At 32.8% G+C, this 25,442-nt stretch overlaps 2 protein-coding genes and 1 long non-coding RNA gene across 3 annotated transcripts; 2 read left to right on the top strand and 1 right to left on the bottom strand.

Annotated features, from left to right (window-relative positions):
* Nucleotides 1-1,718: 1,718 nt before the first annotated feature.
* LOC112421420 (uncharacterized) lies at nt 1,719-3,666 on the bottom strand. Its single transcript, XR_003011749.2, has 3 exons — nt 2,330-3,666; nt 2,149-2,237; nt 1,719-2,049 (listed from the first exon to the last, which is right to left on the bottom strand). It is a non-coding gene; the product is annotated as an uncharacterized lncRNA (long non-coding RNA).
* A 1,908-nt stretch (nt 3,667-5,574) lies between these two features.
* On the top strand, nt 5,575-6,618 carry LOC25494098 (21 kDa protein). The gene has a single exon (XM_013602833.3). It carries the CDS (start codon nt 5,662-5,664, stop codon nt 6,283-6,285), a length of 624 nt encoding a protein of 207 aa, XP_013458287.2. The 5' UTR covers nt 5,575-5,661; the 3' UTR covers nt 6,286-6,618.
* Nucleotides 6,619-17,875: 11,257 nt separating this feature from the next.
* LOC11417726 (aspartate--tRNA ligase, chloroplastic/mitochondrial) lies at nt 17,876-25,442 on the top strand. The gene is made up of 13 exons (XM_003609668.4): nt 17,876-18,612; nt 19,987-20,098; nt 20,211-20,282; nt 20,895-20,986; nt 21,223-21,343; nt 21,686-21,808; nt 21,989-22,196; nt 22,292-22,479; nt 22,577-22,648; nt 22,745-22,843; nt 22,942-23,022; nt 24,212-24,269; nt 24,972-25,442. Exons 1-13 carry the CDS (start codon nt 18,014-18,016, stop codon nt 25,136-25,138), a joined length of 1,992 nt encoding a protein of 663 aa, XP_003609716.2. The 5' UTR covers nt 17,876-18,013; the 3' UTR covers nt 25,139-25,442.

The raw sequence follows: 25,442 nt of genomic DNA, 5'->3' as shown, positions 1-25,442 counted from the left end.
AACAGAATGATCCTTTATGTTTTTTTCAAAAGTAAATTCATTAAAGAATTATACTACTACTACTACCTAGCTTTACATTTAATTAATTACGTAAATGCGAACTACATATGAATATATTTTAAAATGAACTTTTCCTTCAAAAAAAAATGAATATATTTTAAAATGAACTTAAAGTATCCAATGTTTACAAAAAAAAACAGTGGCAGAGCGACTCATGGGTCAGGATGGGCCATGATTCACCTCAACCCTAAAAAAATTAATTTTTATGAAATATATATGCAAATATTCTAATATGAAGTTATATTATATATACATGTGTCTCGCAAGTTTTTACAATTTATTACTTTGTTCTCGTGGTTAAATATGTGATTATGATGCCTTTTGTGTCGCGTGTTCGAACCCATGTTATTCTTTTTCTTTATTATAATTCTGGTTCCTTCTTTAAAAAAATTAAATCATTCAATAAATTCTCCAAAGAGAATTGAACCGGTGCACCCATAGTCTTTCTAAAATCCCAACACCCACTAAAGCAACAACCTTTCTGTTCAACATACTTTATTTTATTTTATTTTTATCTAATCTAATATTATAAATAGTTCACCAACTAATGTACAATTCTTTTTTAAATTTAAAATATGGTGTAATATAATAAAAATTATATAATATTTATGCTAAAATATCTTTAAAACCCAGTTTAAATTATGTTTTATAGATAAAATATTATTGGTCCCTCGAATTAACTAATAAAAAATATATTCCTTCAATATATATATATATACACACACATTAAACTTGGCCCACCTCCAAATTTATTCCTAACTCCGCCACTAACAAAAAATATATTACTTCATCTACATTCTTTGTCTTCACTATCTTAACCATTATTTTAGTGGAATTCTAGGTGGCTTCCTAGTAATGGTCAACATTTTTGCAAAAGAAAAAAGAAAAAGAAGCTTCATCCATGACTGGTGTAATCAACCTATTACATGCCAACAACATATTACCAAAGCCCTCTAAAAAAAGAAAAAAATACCAAAGCATTAGTTACCAAAACATTAGGAGATGAAATTTGTGATTGATCAATGTCACCAATGTCATCAACTCTTATGTCATGCAAGTGTTATCCCTATCTCTCTTAACCAATAATTCTCTCTCATCAAAATAATTTATTTTAATCATTCATCTATCATTATCTCTCATCTAAAACACACTAAAGTCACCAAAATCACCAAAATGCAAAGTCATTCAAGTATTTCCCCATTCTTAACTTGCTATTGTTACACGTCAAATAAAACAACACTCGACCCTTACTTTCTTGCTAGGGGTGGACATCGGTCGGTTATGGGTGGGTTCGGGCTCAAAAAGTTCAATCCGAAACAATCCACAGTTGAGAATTCAAGGCCTAATTTCACCCAAATGAAGCGACGGTTATGGCGGGTCTCGGTTAATTGGTTTCAACGGATGTTATGGGCGGGTTATGTCGGATGGGGCCAACATTGGGCCGGTTATGGATTTTTGGCCCATCACTGTTTTCAAATATTTTTAACTATAAAATTTTCAAATTGAACAAGTTCAAGATTCTATCCCCTGTAAATCTAAGTTGCCAATGACATACAAATAAGCATATTTTCTAGCCAAATCATACAAGAGTTAAGTTGGCTTAAAAAAAACCTAATTACATCATTTGATCATTCATGATTGAGCCCTGTAATAGGAAATAAACATGAATTGAGTTGGTTTAAAGAAGCCCAACTACATCATTCATGATAATTCATCATCCATGTGATAGGTATCCGGTATCCCTGTATCATAATATTACAGATTTCGAATAAATAAAAGTACGATTGTGCAATACTTCAAGTTGTTTAGAGTTGATAAGACTGCACAACACAACCAGCAACTTAAACTTTACAATGCCATAATTACAATCATCTATAATTCTACATATACATTGGCAGGAGATGCTTGCAGTTGCTAATGCTGCAACATGGTCACACAAATATTTCAGCCAAGTACAAGAGTAGCCACACCCAAATTAACATCAATAATCTGCTTGAATAATGGAAATCAAAAGCAATGTGTTACCAACACATTTCATCACAGTAAAATCATCACAATAAAATCATTATGCATCCTACATTATTGTACCTTTGTGCAACAGTTTGGGATAAAAATTGTGAACTCTCCTACATTACTGTCACTAGAGCTGACCTCTAGATTTATAACTGCATCAATGACTTGAAAAAAGAAGAATAAAACAAACATTAAGGGATTTAAAACCATGATAACTACAAGCATTATCAAGCAACACTTACTAAGCCTAACATACCTTAGCATAAGCATTAAACATCGTTTAAACAGCAGTGTATAGGCTATCAATACAGCAAAAATGTGAGAGACCATGGAGCCAAGCAAGCAAACATCTACATTTCAAAATGTCTTCAAACATATATGTTGTGTTGTGCAGTTTGAGTCATATGTGACTCCAAAAAACATGATTGTTGAATGCAAATTAAATAAAACTAAATCAGTATATTAAAATACTTAGACAAAATGAGATATCCAAATAAATTATTCAAATCTGTACCATAAAAGCAATCAGACAGACAGCACAGTTGCTGGTGGTGCTCCACCTGCAACTGCTTCCCAACACCAAATGGTCATTCCTTGATTAACTTCTGTTATCAAATAAAAAAAATTAATATATCAATCAGCAGAAATATTAAATAAAAAATGATAGAAAAAGATATTTAAGGCACATGGAACAACACCCTCATTGACCTCAAACTCGTCTGTTGGCTTCAACCAGTTTCGTGAGCATATCAAAGCTTATGCAACTCTCGGACTCAAGGAACTTCTATAACCGTCTAACATCCTAAGTCTCTTGCTGAAAATGCTATCTAAAGATATTGTAGTTGGAATGGCCAAAATATCTCTAACCATCGCAGCCACATCATTGGAGGATGAATTGTCAATGGTTCTGCAGATGCATTCTTAAGACCCCAATCCCTCAATGACTCTTCAACTGTCTGACCTATTGTGTTACTTGTGTGGTTTGGAACCAAAGTAAAGCTAAGGAGCCTTTTTTGGTATTTCAATTCATTATCAATAAAGTGGGGCGGTTAAGGAAATGTAGCTAAAGTTTTGAATAGAAGTCCATACTTTGGGAGTAAGTGCTAGCTTACTACAGTCAGATTTAAAATAAGCTATAAGCTTAAATTTTTCATCTCGAAACATCCTAAAACAATCCCTAGCCACGGTCCTTCTAGATGGGATATTCCATAGGGGTTGCAAAAGCTTACATAAGCGGTTGAATCTGTCAGACTCAACTACACTAAAGGGCAGCTTAGATAGGATAACAAGTCTAGCAATATTGCCTTCCTACAAGCATCATTTGGAAAGTGGGCAGCAACTGCTTCAGTTTCAACAACAGCAGCTGCACCATGATCATATTCACCATGATAATAAGAGTACGTATAAGAAAATGAGAAAACTATACATAAAACTATACAAAAACCACAATTAATTCTTACAATCAATATTTTTAAACTTACAAGTAGCTCTAGCTCCAGTTTCCAAATCCATAACAGCAACCTAATTAACAAAAAGAGAAAATGAACATACACACAAAATTTAAAAGAAAACTTGGTTAAATAATCTATGATAACAAAAACCAGTAGCGATTGAGAGAGAGGAAGAAAACGAAAGATGAACACTTACACAGCTTTGAAACAGACATCTTCTTTGGGTTTCAAAATGAAAGCGATCGAGAGAGAGAGAGAGATAGAGAGAGAGAGAGAGAGAGAGAGGAAGTGGTTAACGGAGGCGGCGCAAGGAAACTAGGGTTTCCCTTAACTTTACGAACTCTGTTCTCTCTACTCTGTACTCTCTCTTTCTCTCAATGAAATGGATAAGAATGAGTGTGTTTTGATATATAACCCTAGTTTGTTGTCAACGGACTTAATGATTTGGGCTTAAATTTGATCCAAGAAAAATGTCCAATAACATAACAAAATCAGGGCCTGAGGGTTACAAATAAGATTAAAAATAATAGATGCTGGGTTCGGTCGGATTTGGGCTTCGATGGGCCTGAAAATTCAATCCGAGCCCGCCCATCTAAACCCATATGAAACCATTCATTCAATCCGCCCAACCCGTAACCCGACCCGTTACCCACCCAAACTTCCATTTTTGCAACGGTTTTATCGGGTTTGGGTCGGGTCGACTGTTATTTTCCACCCCTATTTCTTGTTGTCCACATGCATCCATCCGTACAATGGTTATTTTAATACGTCTCTTTTACTAATCGTACGTTACAATCCTAATCTTAAAAAATACGATGAATTTATAGACTTTTTCAAACATTAACAAGTGGTGTAAAAAGAAACTGTTTTTCGTCAAAAATATTAACTAACCATACAAAAGAATACTCCTTCCGTTTTTAAATATAAGTAAATTTTACTTTTTAGGTTCATTCAATTAATGATGTATGTAATCCATATTATGAACCACATACATCATTAATTGAATGAATCTAAAAAGTAAAATTTGCTTATATTTAGAAACGGAGGGAGTAGTAGTATTCCCTCACCTTGTTTTTTTTTTTGTCAAACTTTTTTTTGTGCGTTTTTAATTGTAGTATTTGCAATTAAATAATATAATATATTTGTTGTTTTGAAAGTGTGATATTAAATTATTATGATTATTAAAAAAAAGACATAATTGTTTAAAAAAATATGATTTATTGGTTGTCTTTGCGTGTATAAAATGTAAAATAACAACAATTAAAAATGATCAGAGGGAGCAATAAAGATATCAAATTAGTTTCAATATTTTCCATGCAAATAAGTGTGTTTGAATTCCCATTGATCCAACAATTTAATCTAATCCACAAATTGAAATTCTAATCACACACTCGTTGACTATCCTCTTTGTCAAAGTTTATTAAACACATACAAAATGGTTATTCATCCTTAAAGCATGCTTAGAAATCTCAAATAATTTCTTTAGTAAAATCCACAATATACATTTAATACCATATAAAAATCATGAACGAAATTCTTTAAAAGTTTTATACTATAGTACCTGTTCTTATTGACACTGAAAGAGCTACCTCAATTTTGAAAAAACTACACTAAAAAACTATTGCAATTTTGCAAAACATATAGTCGATCCAAACAAACATTTAATAACAATTAAATCCATCATATATTATATATAGTTCTTTTTTGCTGCACGTTGAATAAAATCGAAAAACCAAAGTTAAACTAAATACTTTTTTAGTTAGACGAATAATAGTCATCGAATATTCACACATGCATGAAAGAGCTGAGGTTTAATCCTCAATTACCACATATGAGCCAACAATTCCGACATTTTTTAATAAGGATCTTGATATGCATAAGATGTGTTTGGTATATTATTTGACAAACAAAAGAAAAGAAATATAAGTTATTGTAAAAAACAATAAAAATAAAAATAAATATAATGGCATTGTGGATATTAAACCAAAATCTAGCGACCATGAAGTAATTTACCAAAAATCATTGCCTACAAAAACCCGCACCATTTCGTTCTCCCTCTACACTACACAGTCACAAACGCAAAGAAACAAACACTCAGCACAAAAAATAAAAAACAAAAGAAAAACAGTTAGCATCAATGACAACCCAATGCTCTCACAGTTTCCTCCTATTATCAATCCTCTTCTTCGCCACCACATTCTCCAATCTCCGTTCAACAACCGCCGACGACGACGCCGAATTCATCCGTTCAAGTTGCAACGCAACACTCTACCCTGACATATGCTACACTTCCCTCTCTCGTTACGCCAATGCAGTTCAACAGAATCCTGGCCAACTCGCTCGCATCGCCATAGCCGTAAGCTTCTCCAAAGTCCACCGAACTGCCTCTTATCTCTCCAATCTCACTCGCGAAGCAGATTACAGCGGTAGTTCACGCGCCGCACTCGCTCTCCATGACTGTTTCTCAAATCTTGACGATGCTGTTGATGAAATCCGTGGTTCGCTTAAACAGATGCGGCAGATTGGAGCCGCCGGAACTGGCGCCGGTGCCGGAGCAGATTCGTTTCTGTTTCAGATGAGTAACGTGCAGACGTGGATGAGTGCGGCGCTTACTGATGAAGAAACGTGTACGGATGGATTTCAAGATGTAGAAGATTGTCCGGTGAAAGCGGATGTACAGAATCGTGTCTCAAAGGTGAAAAAGTTCACGAGTAATGCTTTGGCACTTGTTAATGGTTACGCACAAAAAGGAATGCCTTGAATTGATCAATTTGTGACCGTTTGATTTGATTACTATTACTTTTTTTCTTCCAATTTCAGAATTATTGTTGAGTTAATTAAAGTGTAGTGTGTGTGACAGTAGTGTGAACGAGAAAGACGTGAAATGTGAATGGTGAATGTAAATTATTATTATTATTATGGTTTTTGGTTATAGCTTTGTTGTTACTTGGTAGCAAGAAAAAACAATCGCATGTGGCTTCTTCACGAGACTTGTGAGCATGAATGAAGTGTGTATATATACGGAAAAGAAGCCACAATTTAAAATGTATCGTATCGTTTGAAGGTAAAGGCGTTTCAGAGAGTTTTTATTAAATTCTTGTGGTTATTTCAATCTTTCTTTAATTAGAGCCACTCTAAATTGTGTTATTTATTTCATTCACGGTAATAACTGTAGATGAAAAACGATGATAAAGCATTCACTTTAATGTTACCTTTGTGTGAAACGATCTTATAAACTTATTTTCAATGACATAATTATCTTAACTTTACTTTAATTTGATTTCAAGTTGTTTTAATTTGTGTCCTATTTCGTATCATTAGGAGGAGCCCACTCAAATTTTCCTTTTCATAACTAGTTACAAACCCGTGCAAAAATAACGTATTTTTTTTAAATTTAATTTTGAAGGAGAAATCTTATAAATTACAGAAAATTGTTGTCATTTATAAATGTGAAAATCAAAGCTGCGTAAACCAAAAATTTGCAACACAGAGTCTAAAGCACTACATAAAAAATAACATAATAACTATTGCAATCTCTTATTCCTTAAAGTTAACCCGAAAGCAAAATTTTTCCCTAGATTTAACCTAACTTATTTGCTTAATTTTACTGTATTAACCCTATTTAATTTAATCAAAATGTTAACGTTAATTGTTAGGGAAATCAAAATAATAAATCGCTCCTAATTTTTCTCCTTAATTTTACTAAACAAATTATATTAACCCTAGATTTAATTTATGCAAAATGTCAGCTCATTTATAAACGTTAACCCGTGACGCAATATTAACCCTAGATTTACCCTAATTTTTTCGTGTGACTTTACTAAATTAACCCTAGATTTAATTTCTGCAAAATGTCATCTCTTATCTCTTATTTTTAAATGTAACCCGTGACGCAATATTAACCCTAGATTTAACCTAATTTTTTGTGTGACTTTACTATATTAACCCTAGATTTAATTTATGCAAAATGTCATCTCTTATTTCTAAATGTTAACCCGTGATGCAATATTAACCCTAGATTTAACCTATTTTTTCGGGTGACTTTACTATATTAATCTTAGATTTAATTTATGCAAAATGTCATCTCTAATTTTAACCTAATTTTTCCCTCCACACTTTTGCATTTAATGTTTATCTAAAGTAAAATAAAAGTATGTACCTAATTATATGTTGTTTTTTTGGAAAGGAATAACCGTTAACCCGTCTCGCTATACTTAATTTAATCTCTTACTTATAAATGTTAACCCGTCTTGCCATACTTAACCTATTTTATTTCTTAAAGTTAACCCGAACGCAAAATTTTGCCCTAGATTTAACCTTATTTCTTTGCTTAATTTTACTGTATTAACCCTATTTAATTAACCCTGTTTAATTTAATCAAAATGTTAACGTTAATTGTTAGGGAAATCAAAATAAACAAATCGCTCTTAATTTTTCTCTTTAATTTTATTAAACATATTATATTAACCCTAGATTTAATTTATGCAAAATGGCATATCTTATTTCTAAATGTTAACATGTGACGCAATATTAACCCTAGATTTAACCTAATTTTTTCGTGTGACTTTACTATATTAACCCTTGATTTAATTTATGCAAAATGTCATCTCTTATTTCTAAATTTTAACCCCTGACGCAATATTAACCCTAGATTTAAACTAATTTTTTCGTGTGACTTTACTATATTAACCCTAGATTTAATTTATGCAAAATGTCATCTCTTATTTCTAACTGTTAACCCGTGATGCAATATGAACCCTAGATTTAACCTATTTTTCGCGTGACTTTACTATATTAACCCTAGATTTAATTTATGCAAAAAGTCATCTCTAATTTTAACCTAATTTTTCCATCCACACTTTTGCATTTAATGTTTATCTAAAGTAAAATAAAAGTATGTTCCCAATTATATGCTGTTTTTTTGGAAAGGAATAACCGATAACCTGCCTCCCTATGCTTAACTTAATCTCTTATTTATAAATGTTAACCCGTCTTGCTATACTTAGCCTATTTTATTTCTTAAAGTTAACCCGAACGCAAAATTTTGTCCTAGATTTAACCTAACTTCTTTGCTTAATCTTACTGTATTAACCATATTTAATTAACACTGTTTAATTTAATCAAAATGTTAACGTTAATTGTTAGGGAAATCAAAATAAACAAATCGCTCCTAATTTTTCTCTTTAATTTTACTAAACAAATTATATTAACCCTAGATTTAATTTATGCAAAATGACATCTTTTATTTCTAAATGTTAACCTATGACGCAATATTAACCCTAGATTTAACCTAATTTTTTCGTGTGACTTTACTATACTAACCCTAGATTGAATTTAAGCAAAATGTCATCTCTTATTTCTAAATGTTAACCCGTGACGCAATATTAACCCTAGATTTAACCTATTTTTTCGCGTGACTTTACTATAGTAACTCTAGATTTAATTTATGCAAAATGTCAGCTCTAATTTTAACCTAATTTTTTCCTCCACACTTTTACATTTAATGTTTATCTAAGGTAAAATAATAACCTTAGATAATCACTGCATAAAAAAAATTCTTCGAAAGAATGTAGAAGCAACTGAATTTGAAAGAAAAAATTGAAAAATAGTTAAAAATAATTAAAAAAATTGGTTAGGGGCAAAAATGGAAATTCATAGGCCATGGTTCAAAAAAAAAAAAACTTAACCAATAAGTAGATTACCAAATTGCCCTTATAAGGGCAAAATGGTAAATTCATAGGACATTAACTTTCCTATATAGTATAGTAGATTAAACTGCTACCACAATCTTAACCAAAGAGAATTTTATTCCTTAGAGCTGTTTGGTATCCATTTTTTGAGGTGTAATTTCGTCTGTTTAAGGATGTTGATGGTTAATATTTGCGTATTAACCCATGTCTAAAAAAAAAAGGTACATAGTTTTTTTTTTTTTTTTTTTTGTCTTATATGAAGTGGTAATTCATTGAAATTAAACTTACACACAACTGTGATGTCTCATGTTCGAACCCGGGTCACAACGTCCAGTCTTTGCAATTTCGGCATTTGACAGTTGAGTTGAGCTAGGATTTCTAAACAACAATGTAGATAGTTACTTGATGCCTACAAACTATCTGCTATCTTATAATATTCTAAATATTCTTATAAAAATCATTTAAAATTTTAGATAATACTCTCTCTGTCCCTTCAATAGATGACCTATTTGACGATATACATTATTGACTTAACATACTTTGACCATATTTTTCTACTAATTCACAAAGATAAATAATATCATGTAAGATGTTGTTAGATTCGTCTTAATGAATATTTTTAAAATATTAAATTTTCATAATTTTTTTTAGTAGAGAATTGAAGATATCAAAGATAAAACATATGCATTGGTACGTGTGTCGGAGTCAACTAAGTCATCTAATATGGGACGGAGAGAGTATTACATATTAGTTGACTCAAAAGTATACATTAAAAGTGAGAATGTATATTTTTTGACGACCAAAAATAATATTTTTAGAGAAACTATAACGAAAAAATTTAAATATTTATATGAACAAAAACCATATTTAATTATTTTTTAATAACAACGATTTTTGTTGCATGCTTTTATAAAAAGAAAAGGAGAGAGTATTATTGGTTTATTAGGATTACAATTTGCCAACAATTGCGAATTCTTATCGATCATCTCAAGTATTTTCTACCATGTTCCTTAATGATCCTTCATTTGTTTTTAAGGAACATGATCCTTCATTTTTATAGCTTACCATTAATACTTCCTCATATAGAATATAGATAGTGAGAAGTCCTAATAAAACACAGCTCAATGACTGGGCATTTGTTATTTAATAGGTCAAAATAGAATAGAAATAATTTAAGAGATCAAAATAAAACCTAAAATAATCTCACCATCAAAGGGAAGTTCTTGGTAAGATTTTTAAGAAACGAACTCAATTTTGAAATTGTTTACTATTGGAGTACGTTGTCATTTTTGGTGACACATTTCTCAATGAAAGTTACAATATTAAAATGTGAATTGTAATAGAATAAATATGAATAAAATATAAATAAGCGAATTAAAGTTGATAGATCCGATATAAGTATTTAAAAGTTGTATAGCTGTCCATAAATTCTAGCTCAATACGTAAAAAATACCGAAATTATTATGCTGGACGTCATGACTGGAGTTCGAACTCTGATACCTCCACTTTATATATAGTTGTCCCATGCATGATGAATATTCGAATTATTAGTTCGTCTTGTTTTACAGTTGCCATTGCTACAACACTCATAAAATAAAGTTTGTTTATTTTCTAACAATATTAATTTGGACTTGAGTTAGCTGGAAAATTTGCTATTCCTTTACTTGACTCGGGAATATATAGCTGAGATTGATCAGACATATACTCAAACTTCTGGACATATAACATGTAATGATGATCTTGGGCAAGTGAAATTCACTTGCAAGTTACTATTGATATAATAGGATGGAAAATTGCAAGCATAAACAATTTGCTCTTATGATTATCATCATTATAGAATTTCAGGGATATTTTCTTCAACCATATAATGCAATGACATGATTTGGAGGGACCACGTTAAATTTTATCAATTGGATTCCACTATTTTTTTTATTGATTTGGATGTCTATGATTGATACCTTTTGATAATGTTTCCATGCACAAATATTTTCCTTTTCAATTCAATTATGATGTTTGTTCAATTTTTTTTTTTTTTTTTATCGATCATTAAAAAAAAATACTAATATAAAAACGCATGGCATGAAGATATGAATGAGACGGGACCTGCAGTCACAACTTTTTGTTTGATGAGAAATTATGGTAGTCTAATCAATCTTACAAATATAGAATCCAATTGACTATAGTAATACACTATGGCTCTCTTTGACATCACGAAAATGCTATCTAATTTAATGGTTAGTTTATCATTTATAAGTTAGCATGAATAAGCATATGTTTGGTTTTAATTTTGGTGGTAAAAAATAATTCTAGATGTTGCAAAATTGATTTTATCGTGTTTGGATGATCAAAAAGACAATTGATTTTGTTTGTAAAGTTGATTTTATGAACAAAAATTTGTAGTTTTTGACTTCTACAGTTTATTTTAGTTTTAAATTTCATGTTAAAATTAATTGTATATAAATATATTCAAACATAAACATTCAACTTAATTTTATTATTGTCGGAAAAAAAACTTAATTTTATCTAGAATCATGTCACTCAAAATGAACTATTGTCACCACAAAATTAAACATATGATAATAATCATTTCGTAATTAAGTAGAGGTGTTTATAAAGTTTTTTCAAATGTTACTTGTTTGGGTTTATAGTTTGTGATATATCAATTTGTTATGGATATCGACCAACGGAAATTAAGTTGAATCTTGATGAATAACAACGAGTAACGTATCTTTCCTCAAAAAAAGAAAAGAAAAAGAGTAACATATCGAATTGTTAGGCTATCAACTTTTTCACTCCCTCACGAGATGTGAATGCATGTCCCTAAAAATGTAAACCACAACCGGTAACATCTTTCACCCAGATAAATTGCATGATCAACCTTCAAGAAATAGTTATGAAATTGTTTGGCTTATTTTATGTAAAGTTTTGGAATTGAGCTTTGGAGACATTGGCATCCGAGTATTGCTGATGACAAATTTAGTTTGGCTGAGACACACAAGTAATTTATCTAAATGCCCCTCGGCAGTTAACTGCCAAAGTTTTAGAAAATCGGCTGCAGTTAATTATCGAGGATTTCCTCGACAGTTAACTGCCGCTGCGAACTGAACATAAACAGAATTAGAAACTCAGTTTTCTAGGTATTGCTGCAATTGTTCGAAAAAATTTCAAAACCAACCAACTTCTCCAATTTCGATTTTTGAGCGAAATCAAGTGCATAATCTCCATTTAATCACAAGTAAGTATCTTGACTCATTTTTAATCATAATGTTAGTTTGTGTAGGTTTTTTTTTTTTAAAAAAAATGGTAGTTTTTATGTGGTTAGGGCTGATGTAGGAATTGAATTTTTGATGATTGCATGTAGTTTATAATTGAATGTAGTTGCTTTAATTGATGATTGAATGATGTTAGAGTATAATGTGGTTTTGAATGGTGGCAAAAGAACACATTTTGAGTATGTTTGATACTTTGCACACAAAGTGTTTGATAAAATGCATCAATGACAATTTTACTGATTATTTAGTTAGTTTAGGTTATGGATATGATGTTAATTGTAATTCGAAAAAGTGTATATTGTATTAGGTTGAATGTGGTTTTGATTTTTCAACGAAGATGAATGTTTATGTTTAGTTTAGGTTATGTTTAGGTTGAATGTGTATGATAATGCATTTGATTATTTACGTTTGAATGTGAATGATAGTGTGTATGATAATGTTTAGGTTCAATGTGTTTATTTGATAAAGTGGTTGAATGTGAAAGTTTAGGTTTAGTGTGTTTGATAAAGTGGTTGAATGTATAAGTTGAATGATGTTAATTTTATAATTTTTTGTGTAGATATGACCGATCAGGACCCCATTGATCCATTTAAGATGATTGGTGGTAGGCGTGCAATGACTCAAAGCCAACAGAGGTCGGAGGGTGGATGGTTCAGGGAGTTCGCAGGAGGCTTCTCAAGCTACACAGCCCGAAGAGTCGCAGGTGGTTGATCCGAGCCAGCAGGTGGAGTACCTGAATTATCAGGATCAGGTACACCACGATGTTATGGATGGTGAGTATGACCAGGATCATATACCAGAGCAGCAGCATATAGCAGATGATGATGAAATTGCAGCAGCTGCTGCCCCGGAGGTGTTACCTGTGGACCCTCCTTTTCCTAGAGGACCGGACGACCTATCTTTGCTGCACTCTTATGCCAATCATGTGGCGTTGCCGCTTTGGTATAATTCAGAGAACGTAAGTGTAATTTTTTAAAATGTTTTTTCTTTATGTTTAATTATTTTCTTTATATGTGTGTTTGTTTAATTATTATATCCACTTTTATATGTTTTTTTTTAATTCTTTTCTTTATGTTTAATTATTTTCTTTATATTTTCTTTATTTCAACTTTTATTTTTTTCTTTATGTTTAATTATGATTTAAAATTATTTTGTTATGTGGTTTATTTAAGTTTTAAGGTTTACATGTGTTATGTTTTATTTTTGCATTTGTTAAGCTTTATTTTGTTTAGTTAAATGTTTACATTGTTTAATGTATAAATTGTTTAAACTATGTTTATTTTTCTATTATTTCATGTTCGTAAGCTGCGTGTTGTAAAACCGATTAACCATGGGGCTAAGATTTTGAGTCTCGGACGCCCAAACGGGAATCAAGATTGGTTTTGGGATCCGCTTAGGGAGAGCGGGTTACATGATTTGGTTTACCTGGGCTACGCCACTGTGCCTCATGATCTGCTGATGACTCTATGCGAGAGGTGGCATCTCGAGACCAACACTTTTCACATGCCCTTGGGGGAGATGACTGTGATTTTGGATGATGTCGCATGTCTTATGCATCTTCAGATTGAGGGGTGGATGTTGAGCCATGGGAAGAAGATGATGAGACATGAGGGAGCGGCATTACTGATGAGGCACTTGGGTGTGTCGCAGCAGGAGGCGGAGAAAATTTGTGGTACGGAGTACGGTGGGTACATTAGTTACCTGAAGCTGATGGAGTTATATACGAGGTACCTTGGTAGGGCTAACGTATTGGCGGATACGGAGGATCTAGAGGAGATGGAGGAGCTGCAGAGAGTTAGGACATTTTGTGTGAAGTGTTATCTTCTCTATCTTGTAGGATGCTTGTTGTGTGATGATAGAAGCAACAAACACATCGAGTTGGTCTATCTGACGACCATGGAGGAGGGCTACGCAGGGATGCGTAATTATTCCTAGGGAGGGATGACACTTGCATACTTATACGACGAGTTAGCTGAGGCGTGTAGGCCTGGAGACAGAGCTCTTGGGGGAAGCGTGACACTATTCACTGTAAGAAACTTATAAATATGAACCTTAACTTTTATTTTTTTGTTATATTTTTTCGTGCGTAATAATTTATAAATGTGATTTGTTTGGTTTGTGCAGGCATGATTTTTGGCTCATTTTCCTAGCTTTTACAGTGTTGATCCCAACACTTACTACATGGAAAACTATCCGGTTTCGGCGAGGTGGAAGCTTCAGAAGGGTCATGGAGAGTGGGTCATGTATCGGTCACTGCTTGATCGTATACAGTTTGATGACGTATGCTAGAGGTCGTACGAAGAACACAGGGAGATACATGATTTTGAGGAGGTTTTCTGGTATTCAGGTTGGATTATGTGCGGTGTTCGTAGGGTGTACCGTCACTTGCCCGAGAGGGTTTTGAGGCAGTACGGGTACGTCCATACCGTCCCCAGACATCCGACGGATGTTGTAGAGCTACCACCGACTCAGATTGTGCAGGCATTCGTCAACTCTCGCACTCACATGCTCAAGGAGGCCGATTGGGGTGAGCAGACATGGCTGATGGCGGATGGCTATATGTTATGGTACACTAGGGTGTCTCACCCTCAAATTTTGCCACCTCTTCCAAGAGATCTTCCGAGGCCAGCAAATGAAGAGCAGATCATTGCATAACAGTGGGAGCGGTATGAGGCGAGAAGCTTGCCTGACACCTATGACATGGTTAGTGCCGCTGTTGCCTACACTGATGCACAGATGGGCCAGGAGGAGGTCATGGGCCCTCAGTAGTGGTTTCAGGCCATGAGCCATCTTATGGAGCAAATCGCGCCGATCTTGACCAGGAGGCGAGGCCAAAGGCTGAGGAGGAGGCACCAGAAGCATCAGCAGGACCAAGACCAGGACCAGGACCAGTAGTAGTGGTTTGTATTTTAGGACTTGTTTTTTAGTTTTGGTATTTTGATGACATTGATTTTAATTTCATGGGATATTTTACTTTGTTTAATGGTATAAAAATGTTGGCTTAATTAAGTTGTGCATTTGCGCCCATATTTGTTTTGCCATTTGAACCGTTATGCATAAAAAAAAAACAGGTACATATGTTGTGTTTTGTGTTTGAAACACATTACGTGTTTTGTGTTTGAAACACATTACAGGTTCAGGAAATGAAGCTACCGCCTCTGTCTTGGTTTCAGGACGCTTCAGCAGTTTACTGCCGAGGAAATCCTCGATAGTTAACTGCAACCGATTTTCTAAAACTTCGGCAGTTAACTACCAAAGGGCATTTAGATAAATTACTCGTGTGTCTCATTCAAACCAAATGTGTCAACAACAATACTCTTGGCATCCCGTGAAGCGAACGAAAAGATTGGAAACTAAGTAGGTAGTGACTAGTGAGAGTGTGACAAATTAACCATCTCCATAGTTATTTATTTATTATTTATTTGGCATAAAAAAAATGCCACATACAAAAACGACACTTTTAGTTTGTAATCTTCCCCTCGTGAACAGCTTGTTAATTAATGGTTGCTCTGCTAGCAAGAGATACGAGACGAAATAGTGTTGTTTATGGTCCCTAAATGAAAATATTGTTGCTCCTGTCAACAAAAAATATATGAAAGTTTCACATATGTTTCTAATGATGAACTATATATGCGACTTAATAATAATTCAATCATTAAACTGTGGTCATTTTTTCCCAATAAGATCAAATGGTTTTTGTACGTGGCTTTTTTATTTTATTTTATGCCAACTTAAGTGATGATTAGTCTCCATTAAGGGGTGGATGATTATAATCATTTTTTTTTCTTATTAGATAGACGTCTCCAATGATTTTGAAATTATCTAAGTTATAACAAATGAAATGAGTGAACAAGTGATTGCTAGCATGTACCTCTAAGAATTTTGTTTTGTGGTAAAAAAAAAGACTTGAATTCAGTTTTAAATTCTTAGAAGAGGGTAAATGTAAATCCATTTCATTGGTGGTAAATTAGATAATTTCAAAATCATTAGAGTTACATGTTAGCAACCTTAGACTTGAAAAAACACCCTCTCCTCTTTTTCTCTCCTAAATCCTTTGAATCCAAACACACCCTTTAGATTTAGGGGGGTGTATTGGATTAGAATTTTAAAAGACTATTTTAATAAAAAAAGTCTTTAAAATTTTAAAAGACTGTGTGAGATTGTATTGATTCTGTGAGATTTTAAAAGACTTTTTATGTAAAAGATTTTATACACTCAAGATTTTAAAGGATTTATCATACAGACTTTTAAGGATTTCAAAGGATTTTATATGATTTTAAAATTTCAAAGGATTCAATGAATTTTAGGGAAAAAAAACAAACTTACAAGCATGAATGATAAAAATAATGAACAAATAAATTCCAGCGTTTGAATAAAGAAAAATAAAACCAATAAAAAATTCTTTTACTATTGATTTTCAAATTTTAAAAATTTTATGGATTTTATAAGATTTTAAGGGACTAAAAAATACTCTAACACATTATTCTCAATACACATTTTTTATTTGTTAAAAATGTTATTCCCACAAAATTCAATTGTACATATTTAAAATTATGCTAGTACTTACAAATGTTTAAAAAAAAAAATTGTGTCAGCCATTACAAATCGGTCGAGTTACACGAGTTTACCGAGTGTTAACTCGGTCAATCTCATTAAACCTTCCAATTTTACCAGAAACCGATTTTACCTCAGAGTTAACATGATTTTTGTACCTAAAAATGTAAACTCGGTAATCTCGGAGAGTTAACACTCGATTTGCAGAACATTGATTACGACATACTTTCTATCATAATATTCTCAATACAATTTTTTATTTTTTTATGAGATAGAGTGAGGGAGAGAGGGGGGATGAGAGATGAGAGATAGAGAGAATGGAGAGATAGAGAAACGAAGAGAGAGAGAGAGAGAGAGAGAGAGAGTAACAATCTCAATAAATCTCATCTTTTCTTGAAAGACTTTTTCTTGTTAAAATTACACTACAAAATCCATTAAAATTCAATTTATTAAACAATCCTTCAAAATTTGAATGATCTTGAATACCACAAGACTTTTTTTAAATGAAGAAAAGTCTTGATGGAATACCTCAAGACTTTTTTAAAATGACAAAGAGTCTTGATTGAATACCATAAGACTTTTTTTAAATTGTAAAAAGTCTTGATTGAATACCACAAGACTTTTTTATAATTAAAAAATATTTTAAAATCCCATAGAATTCTAATCCAATACATTTGATAGTATTCTTAGAAGAGGGTAAATGTAAATTCATTTATAAATACTAGTTTTGGAGTCTTCACTACCTAAGATTGGAACATCATCCTTAAAAACTTATCATCAAAATGAGCGTGTACAAGAAAGTTGGAGGGTGGAAAAAGAAATTCTGAAATTAAAAATATAAGACAAGAAAATGGGCTTGTAAAGCAGATGAGAAGAGTGACGACGGCGCTGGCACTACTTCTCTCTAAGTTCTGGAATATTAATTGATTTTGTTACATTACCCTTTCTCAACGCAGAACAGAAGAAGAACAATATGTCTTCTCTATTCCTTAGAGCATTACCTTTGACGACCCTTCGACGGACCCCATCAATTTTCTTTCTCTCTAGACTTTCCAAAACCATTCCAACTTTAATTTCCAGAACCAGAACCAGAACCCTTTCTTCTGTTTCTGCTTCAATACAACAGCAACAACCACTTCCTTCTGAAACAGAAACACTCAACGAATCCCTTCAATGGGTTTCAAGAACTCATCATTGCGGCGAATTATCTTCCAACGATGTCGGCAAAACGGTTCGTCTTTGTGGCTGGGTTGCACTTCACAGACTCCACGGTGGACTCACTTTTCTCAATCTTAGAGACCATACAGGCATTGTTCAGGTTACAACACTTCCAGATGAATTTCCTGTTGCCCATTCTGCTATCAATAACCTTAGATTGGAGTACGTGGTTGCCATTCAAGGCATTGTTAGGCCTCGTCCAAATCAATCAATCAACAACAAGATCAAAACCGGCTTCATCGAGATTGCTGCTAATGATGTTCAACTTTTAAATTCTGTCAATGCAAAGTTACCATTCTTAGTTACTACAACTGATCATGCCAAAGATTCTCTTAGAGAGGAAGTCCGTTTGAGGTAAGTCTTCCTGTCATTGCTTATTTATATATACAAGTTATTGAGGGTATCACCGAAACACATGCCAAAGCAAAACAAAGTAGAAATGTCAAAATCTATATTTTATTGCAGAACAAAAATTGTTTTCTTTTTTAAATTATGAACACTATAAACTGTTTTTTTTTTTTTAAATCAATTAAGTGTGATTGAACTATTATTACATGATCATTAATCATGATGTTCTTTTACTTTTTTAAACATGCCAAATATATATATCAAAATATAGACTTAGCCCTCCAAACCCCCCCTTCCCAAACAGACCCTTAGAAAAATTCAACATTATTGCTATTCACCAAGCATCATATGATGCTCATTATTAGACCCTTAGAAACTGTCTTTCTAATGCTTTAGCTCTGCATTAGGTAGTTTACATGGAGCTGAAAGAGTTTCTAATTGATAGCCTTCAAAACTCTAATCAGATTTTAGTCTAACACAGCCCTGATTTGTTCTCAATCTTGTGATCTAGTGCTATTCATCCTTTACTGCCATGACTTTGAGCTAGTGTTGCACAATAGTTATTCAACTATTACATTAGTCTCGTACCCTAAAAAAAGTCATCATTAATTGATTATTTTACACTCAGAAAACATAAACAGCAAGCATTCGGAAAAATATACATAAGTTCAACACCGACTGATATAACATAATGCAGCACAGATCAATTTAAAATATTACAATACTCAAAATTAAATTAGAACTATTGAAGATCCACGGGTCTGGGCTGTTCCGGTCTGCAATCAGCATACTGTCACGGTTTTTCACCGGTAAGACCAGCATTCTGTCTTTGTTTTTCATGGTATCCTTTGTTGAAATCTGTAATGTCTAGGTTCTGCAAGGCATGTCCTTGCTTTGTAAGGTATTCATATCTAGGTGGAAGCTGTGATGAGTTTTTATTTTTGAAGCTTGAAATCGAGTTTGAAAGTGGAGAATTTCTTACTATTTCAAGTTTTGGTGAAGTCTGTTAGTTTTTTTTTTTTTTTTTGAACAAGCAAAAATGGATTATATTAACACTGCCATAGCAATCTTCACAGCACAAGATGTACCGAAAAGACTACTATAAAAGATACAAGCTGTTCTCAATAATTACAAGAAGTGGTTAACCAATGCCTAAACACGACATGGGACTCGACCACCACAATTAGATAATTCCTCATTTAGTATTAATTCCTCATTTGGTTGTAAAATTATGATATTTTATCAAGTTTAATGATGTGGTTGAATGTTCTGCTGACACATGTTTGATTGTGGTTGATGTTTTCATTTGTCTTACCTCCAATTGTAATTTATTGATGAGTTGAGATTAGAGATTTATTGCTTACAATTAAGAATTTTTAGGTATCGATATCTTGATCTAAGGAGGCAACAAATGAATTCTAACATGTTGCTGCGGCATAATGTGGTTAAACTCATGCGAAGATATCTAGAAGACATACATGGTTTTGTGGAGGTACTATCCAGTAGGTTCATCTTTTGAATTTTTGAGTCTATTGCACATCGTACTTCGGTTGTTGGTATTTGGTATCCTGTGTTGATCTTTACCTTTTTTGTTCATAAGGTAGATTGAAACTCCAATACTGTCAAGATCCACACCAGAAGGTGCCCGGGATTATTTAGTTCCATCAAGAATCCAGGTATTTAGATTTTTTCACCTATTGCATGCGATTGTTATTTAATTATATTTGTCTAACATTTTACTAGTCTTTTTCTCTCTTTGTTTAGTATGGATTTTAGTTACAATAGAGCAAATAAGTTGACAGACTTTAAAAATATTGGTGTCGTCAGAAGTTCATCCAGGCAATTAGATTTATCTTTTGCATAATCAGATCAATTAATTGTTTTTTCAAACGCTCAATTGGATATTGCAATGTTGAATTTAGTAGTTGACAGGATTTATGATCCCAGCTTCAAAAGATATTTACTACCTATACCTCAATGGCATTAATGTAGAACGTATGCAGATTTGCCTTGTGCATGTGTGCACAAAGGACTGTCCTTTGATATATATCTGTTGTGTTTTGACTGTGTAGAAATGATTGCAAAAATTGTAGTATTTTCCCATAAGTAAGTTGTTTGTATCATGCCACTGAATTTTTATTTTATTTTCTTTTATTTTATTTTATTGGCATAACATCTTTTATGAGAAGAGCATTGCTAAGATGAAAAGCAATATGAATGTTTTATCTATTTTTTAAGAGATGTAATTTATTTTACGTTTTGTTGATTCTGTCACATGAATTACGAAGCAAGGAACATTCTATGCCTTGCCACAAAGCCCTCAGCTATTTAAGCAAATGCTAATGGTAGCTGGTTTTGATAAATATTATCAAGTAGCAAGGTATAATATTCTCTTATTTTTTTATTTATTGAGGTTATTTGTATCCTGGCTTATGTTATGGAGGTTTGTAAAAACTCTTCCCTTTTTCCCATAAAAAAAGCATTTGGTTGTGTGATTTACATAAACCAAGAATACTGAATGCTTGCTTTTATAAGCTAAACCAAAATTACAATAAAAAGACTGTGATGCAAGTGACCATTTTTCTTTCTGGATCAAATGCAATTTACCTTTTACAGATGTTTTCGGGATGAAGATCTAAGAGCTGATAGACAACCTGAGTTCACACAACTAGATATGGAGATGGCTTTTACTCCTTTAGAGGATATGTTGTCTCTTAATGAAGAGTTGATCAGAAAGGTTAGTTTATGCCATCTATAATCATATTCATTTTATCCACAATTTTGAAGTAATGGAAACATATATTAAATAAAAATTTAGAATGGAGGAACAAGGTATCAACAGATGATAACTTCTTTTGGTGATTTGAAATGTCAAATGATACTATTAAAGATTTAGAAGCAGGTGTTGATATTTGCAGTCTCACTTATTTCAAGAAAAGATATATGTTGAAATGGGAAGGTGTTAATGTTTGTAGATTTTGTTTGATATAGATCTTTTGTGGACGTGGTTTCACATAAAGAAAACCATAAAAATCATCATGTATATTATGGCTAATTTTGAAGTTGGTTTTTATTGCAGGTTTTTCTTGAAATTAAGGGCGTGGAATTACCAAACCCTTTCCCCAGGCTTACATATGCTGAAGCAATGAATAGATATGGTTCGGACCGTCCAGATACCAGATTTGATCTAGAATTAAAAGATGTAATGATCTTTATTTCACCTCCTCCATAGTACTTTTGTGGTTTGTAGCATATGGTAGTTTCTATGATATAGCTTGCTGTAATCCTGTGTTGAATCATTGCTTGTGTTTTAGTTTGTATTGCCATAACTTACCTAGATTTGCTTCATCTTGCTAAGATATAACTTTTCATTGGCTGGCAGGTATCTGACATTTTCTCAGGGTCTTCCTTCAAGGTTTTTTCTGATTCCTTGGAGTGTGGTGGTGTTATTAAAGTAATTTGTGTACCTTCTGGTGCAAAAAAGTACTCAAATTCAGTTCTTAAGAAATCTGGTGCAAATGGTGGTATTTACAATGAAGCACACAAATCTGGTGCAAAGGGTTTACCTTTTCTCAAGATCACGGAGAATGGTAAATTTGCAATTCCCTATCAAAACTCAATTTTATGATATTTTGAGAGATGTTTGTTATATTCCTGTGTTTATTGTGTAATCCTTTGATTTTAGGGGATATTGAGGGAATTTCTGCTTTAGTATCAAGTATGGATTCTGCAACTAGAGAGGATTTATTAAGGCGATGCTCTGCAGGACCAAGTGATCTGATTTTATTTGCAGTTGGTCATCATGCATCTGTAAATAAAACTCTAGATCGTCTTAGAGTTTATGTGGCTCATGAATTAGGTTTGATCGACCATGTAAGTTGGTATCTGCTTTTTAAATGAATTTTTTTCTCTATCTTTCTCCACTAATCATTTCACTTATGTTATCTAGTTATTTTTGTTTGAATTTTAGGCCAGACATTCAATTTTGTGGATTACCGACTTTCCAATGTTTGAGTGGAATGATTCGGAGCAGAGGCTTGAGGTCAGTTTTGCTTTTAATAACATCCAGCAATGCATTTCTTAATAAATAGGATATCTGGTTATGTTTTCTATTATTCTTAATTATGGGTTTGTGCAGGCTCTTCATCATCCTTTCACTGCACCAAATCCTGAAGACATGAACAACCTTGCATCGGCTCGTGCATTGGCTTATGACATGGTTTACAATGGGGTGGAGGTGATCGAGATTTATTTCTATTTTCTTTCCTCTCCCTTTAACTTGCGAGCCTTACAATTTTGCGACTGATACTCACTCAATATATTATACTTTGTCAGATTGGTGGGGGGAGTTTGAGAATTTATAAACGCGACATACAACAAAAGGTTTTGGAGACTGTAGGCATCTCAATGGAGCAGGCTAGTACATGCGACTCCATTCCTAGTCTTATTTATGTTTTTCATTTAGTTTCTATCTTTTCATATTTATTAAGTGAGTTGATGTTGGCTGGAAAAATTTAGACTAGAATTATGTAACATTGGTTTCTTGTGCTCTATTTGTTTTTCTGGCTACACTTTCCACTGTGTTATTATTACAATAAAAAGTTTTAGTACCTTCCACTGAAGTATCTTACTATCTTGGTGTAATATTGCAATTCAACCAAATTTTGGAAGAACAGGAAGTACTATTTTATTAATAACAAGAAAATCAACACCAAATAGTCTTCTTGAAAGAGTTACAGAAAGATTTAGAAAGCAGAAAAATGTTAGAGCAGGAAGGTCGATACAAGAGGGAATCATAAGAATAGATATGATTTCACAAATTGCCTAACTTCCCCACTCTAACACATATACCCTCACACGTATCCTCCCGCATACATAGATTTGGTTACTTTGGGTGATTGGGTCTACAACTTTTCCTTGGGCTCCCAATGGTAAGGCTTTCCCGAAAAGTAGAGAGGAGATTGTGCAAAAAAAATAAAAATAGTAAGTGGAGTTACTATACGAATGTGTTTGGATTACATCACACGGGACGGGACAATTGATTCATTCAAGGTAGTCAAAATCTAGATTTTACGCATGATCGGTAAGGGGAAGTAAAACCGTAAATTGTATAATCGTAACATTAATCGTAAGATTATACAAAACTCATAAATATCAAATATATGCACATAAATCAACATGTATGCATGTAAAATAGCATAATTAAGACAAAACCTTGCCATAACACTTGAAAAGTTAAGTAAATTTTAATTCATACGCATAGCTCACATTGCAACATAGTTGCATAACACTTCCATAATTTAAACTCGAAATACTTATGTAATTATAACAATAACACTCGCATAACAACAACATAACACTTGAAATACTTATGCAATTCAAACGTTAAATCAAACTCATAAGTCTCAAACATTAATATCGATGGGAAATGCTAACAAGTGCCCTAGGGCACATGTTAAGAATAAAAAAATAGAAATATTGTCTTGGAAGTGGTGTATTCAATTAATTGAAAGTTAACATGCGCGCAATACCCTATATCTACATATTTCAATTTTCTTACATGTTAATGTGAACTGCAATTTTCTGACATTATAATTTCTTTCAGGCTGAAGCTAAGTTTGGATATCTTCTTGAAGCTCTTGACATGGGGGCTCCGCCACATGGTAAGTCTTCTAAAATGATTTATAGCCCCATTCCTCCCTTGTCGATAAACTGGATTATCTTATTAGAGTAGCATTTGTCTGTGCACAACCATATCGAGGAAAGGAAAAAAGGCCAGTTTTCTTTATTTATTGAAGTAGCAGTTATCATTAACTGCATGGTAGTGGCAGTTTAGACAAGGGTATTTCTTTTGCACTGCTTTCATTGCTCTTTTTAAGAATTGAAGTGATCACAAACACAATCAATTGCATTTGCTATTATCACTAATGCGGGAGCCAAGTATTAATGCTGATCCTGAAAACATGCATATGGCAATAGATATATGATAAGACATAGACATCTAACATTTATTATAAGCCAAACTTATGTTAAAACTATAGCTGCAGAAACAGGAAATAGTTCAAGCAATTTTATTGAAAGTGAAAGAACTTAGTGAATACGGAATAGAATGATGTGACACTAACTCTTCTAATATTGTCTCATTTCACACATCAGTTATAAGTATATAAGTAATATAATATTTACTTTCCTTTCCCACTAAACCGAAAACATTTCAATAAAAACATCTAATATTTATCAAGTTGAAATTTAATTGGCATATCTTTATTTTAACACTATAAAAACACGAGGCACACAAATTGTGTCTCAATATGTTTAATAACAGTTGATTTTATCGATGATTATTATTTATATATCAAATGCAGGAGGCATAGCTTTTGGTCTGGACAGATTGGTTATGTTGCTAGCTGGGGCTAATTCAATCAGGGATGTCATTGCTTTCCCAAAAACAACAACTGCACAGTGTGCCCTCACGAGATCACCTTCTGAGGTGGACCCCCAACAGCTGAAAGATCTTTCAATCACTACATAGATAGGCGTTTAACTCTTCATAGTTCTGTTGCTTATACCCATTTTTGTACTCTGTTAAAGAATAATTTATGGACATTTAAATAAATCAACATGTATTTTTAGGAGCGGTACCATGTAAACCTACATTTCCATGTTGTTTATCACATTTTTTTCGAGCCTAAGAAAATCAAGTTGATTTCAGTTAAGTCCATTACAATTTTCCGCTCTTATTACTCACTGGAGGAGCGAGTGGAGAATAAAAAAGGGGAAGTCTAAGAACACCATGAAAAGTTATCTATATAAAGGGATATGTTTATTTGTGGCTT

The sequence above is a fragment of the Medicago truncatula genome, chromosome 4 (assembly GCF_003473485.1).
Source record: "Medicago truncatula cultivar Jemalong A17 chromosome 4, MtrunA17r5.0-ANR, whole genome shotgun sequence".
Taxonomy (NCBI): Eukaryota; Viridiplantae; Streptophyta; class Magnoliopsida; order Fabales; family Fabaceae; genus Medicago; species Medicago truncatula.
This window is presented reverse-complemented; position numbering and strand designations above follow the sequence as displayed.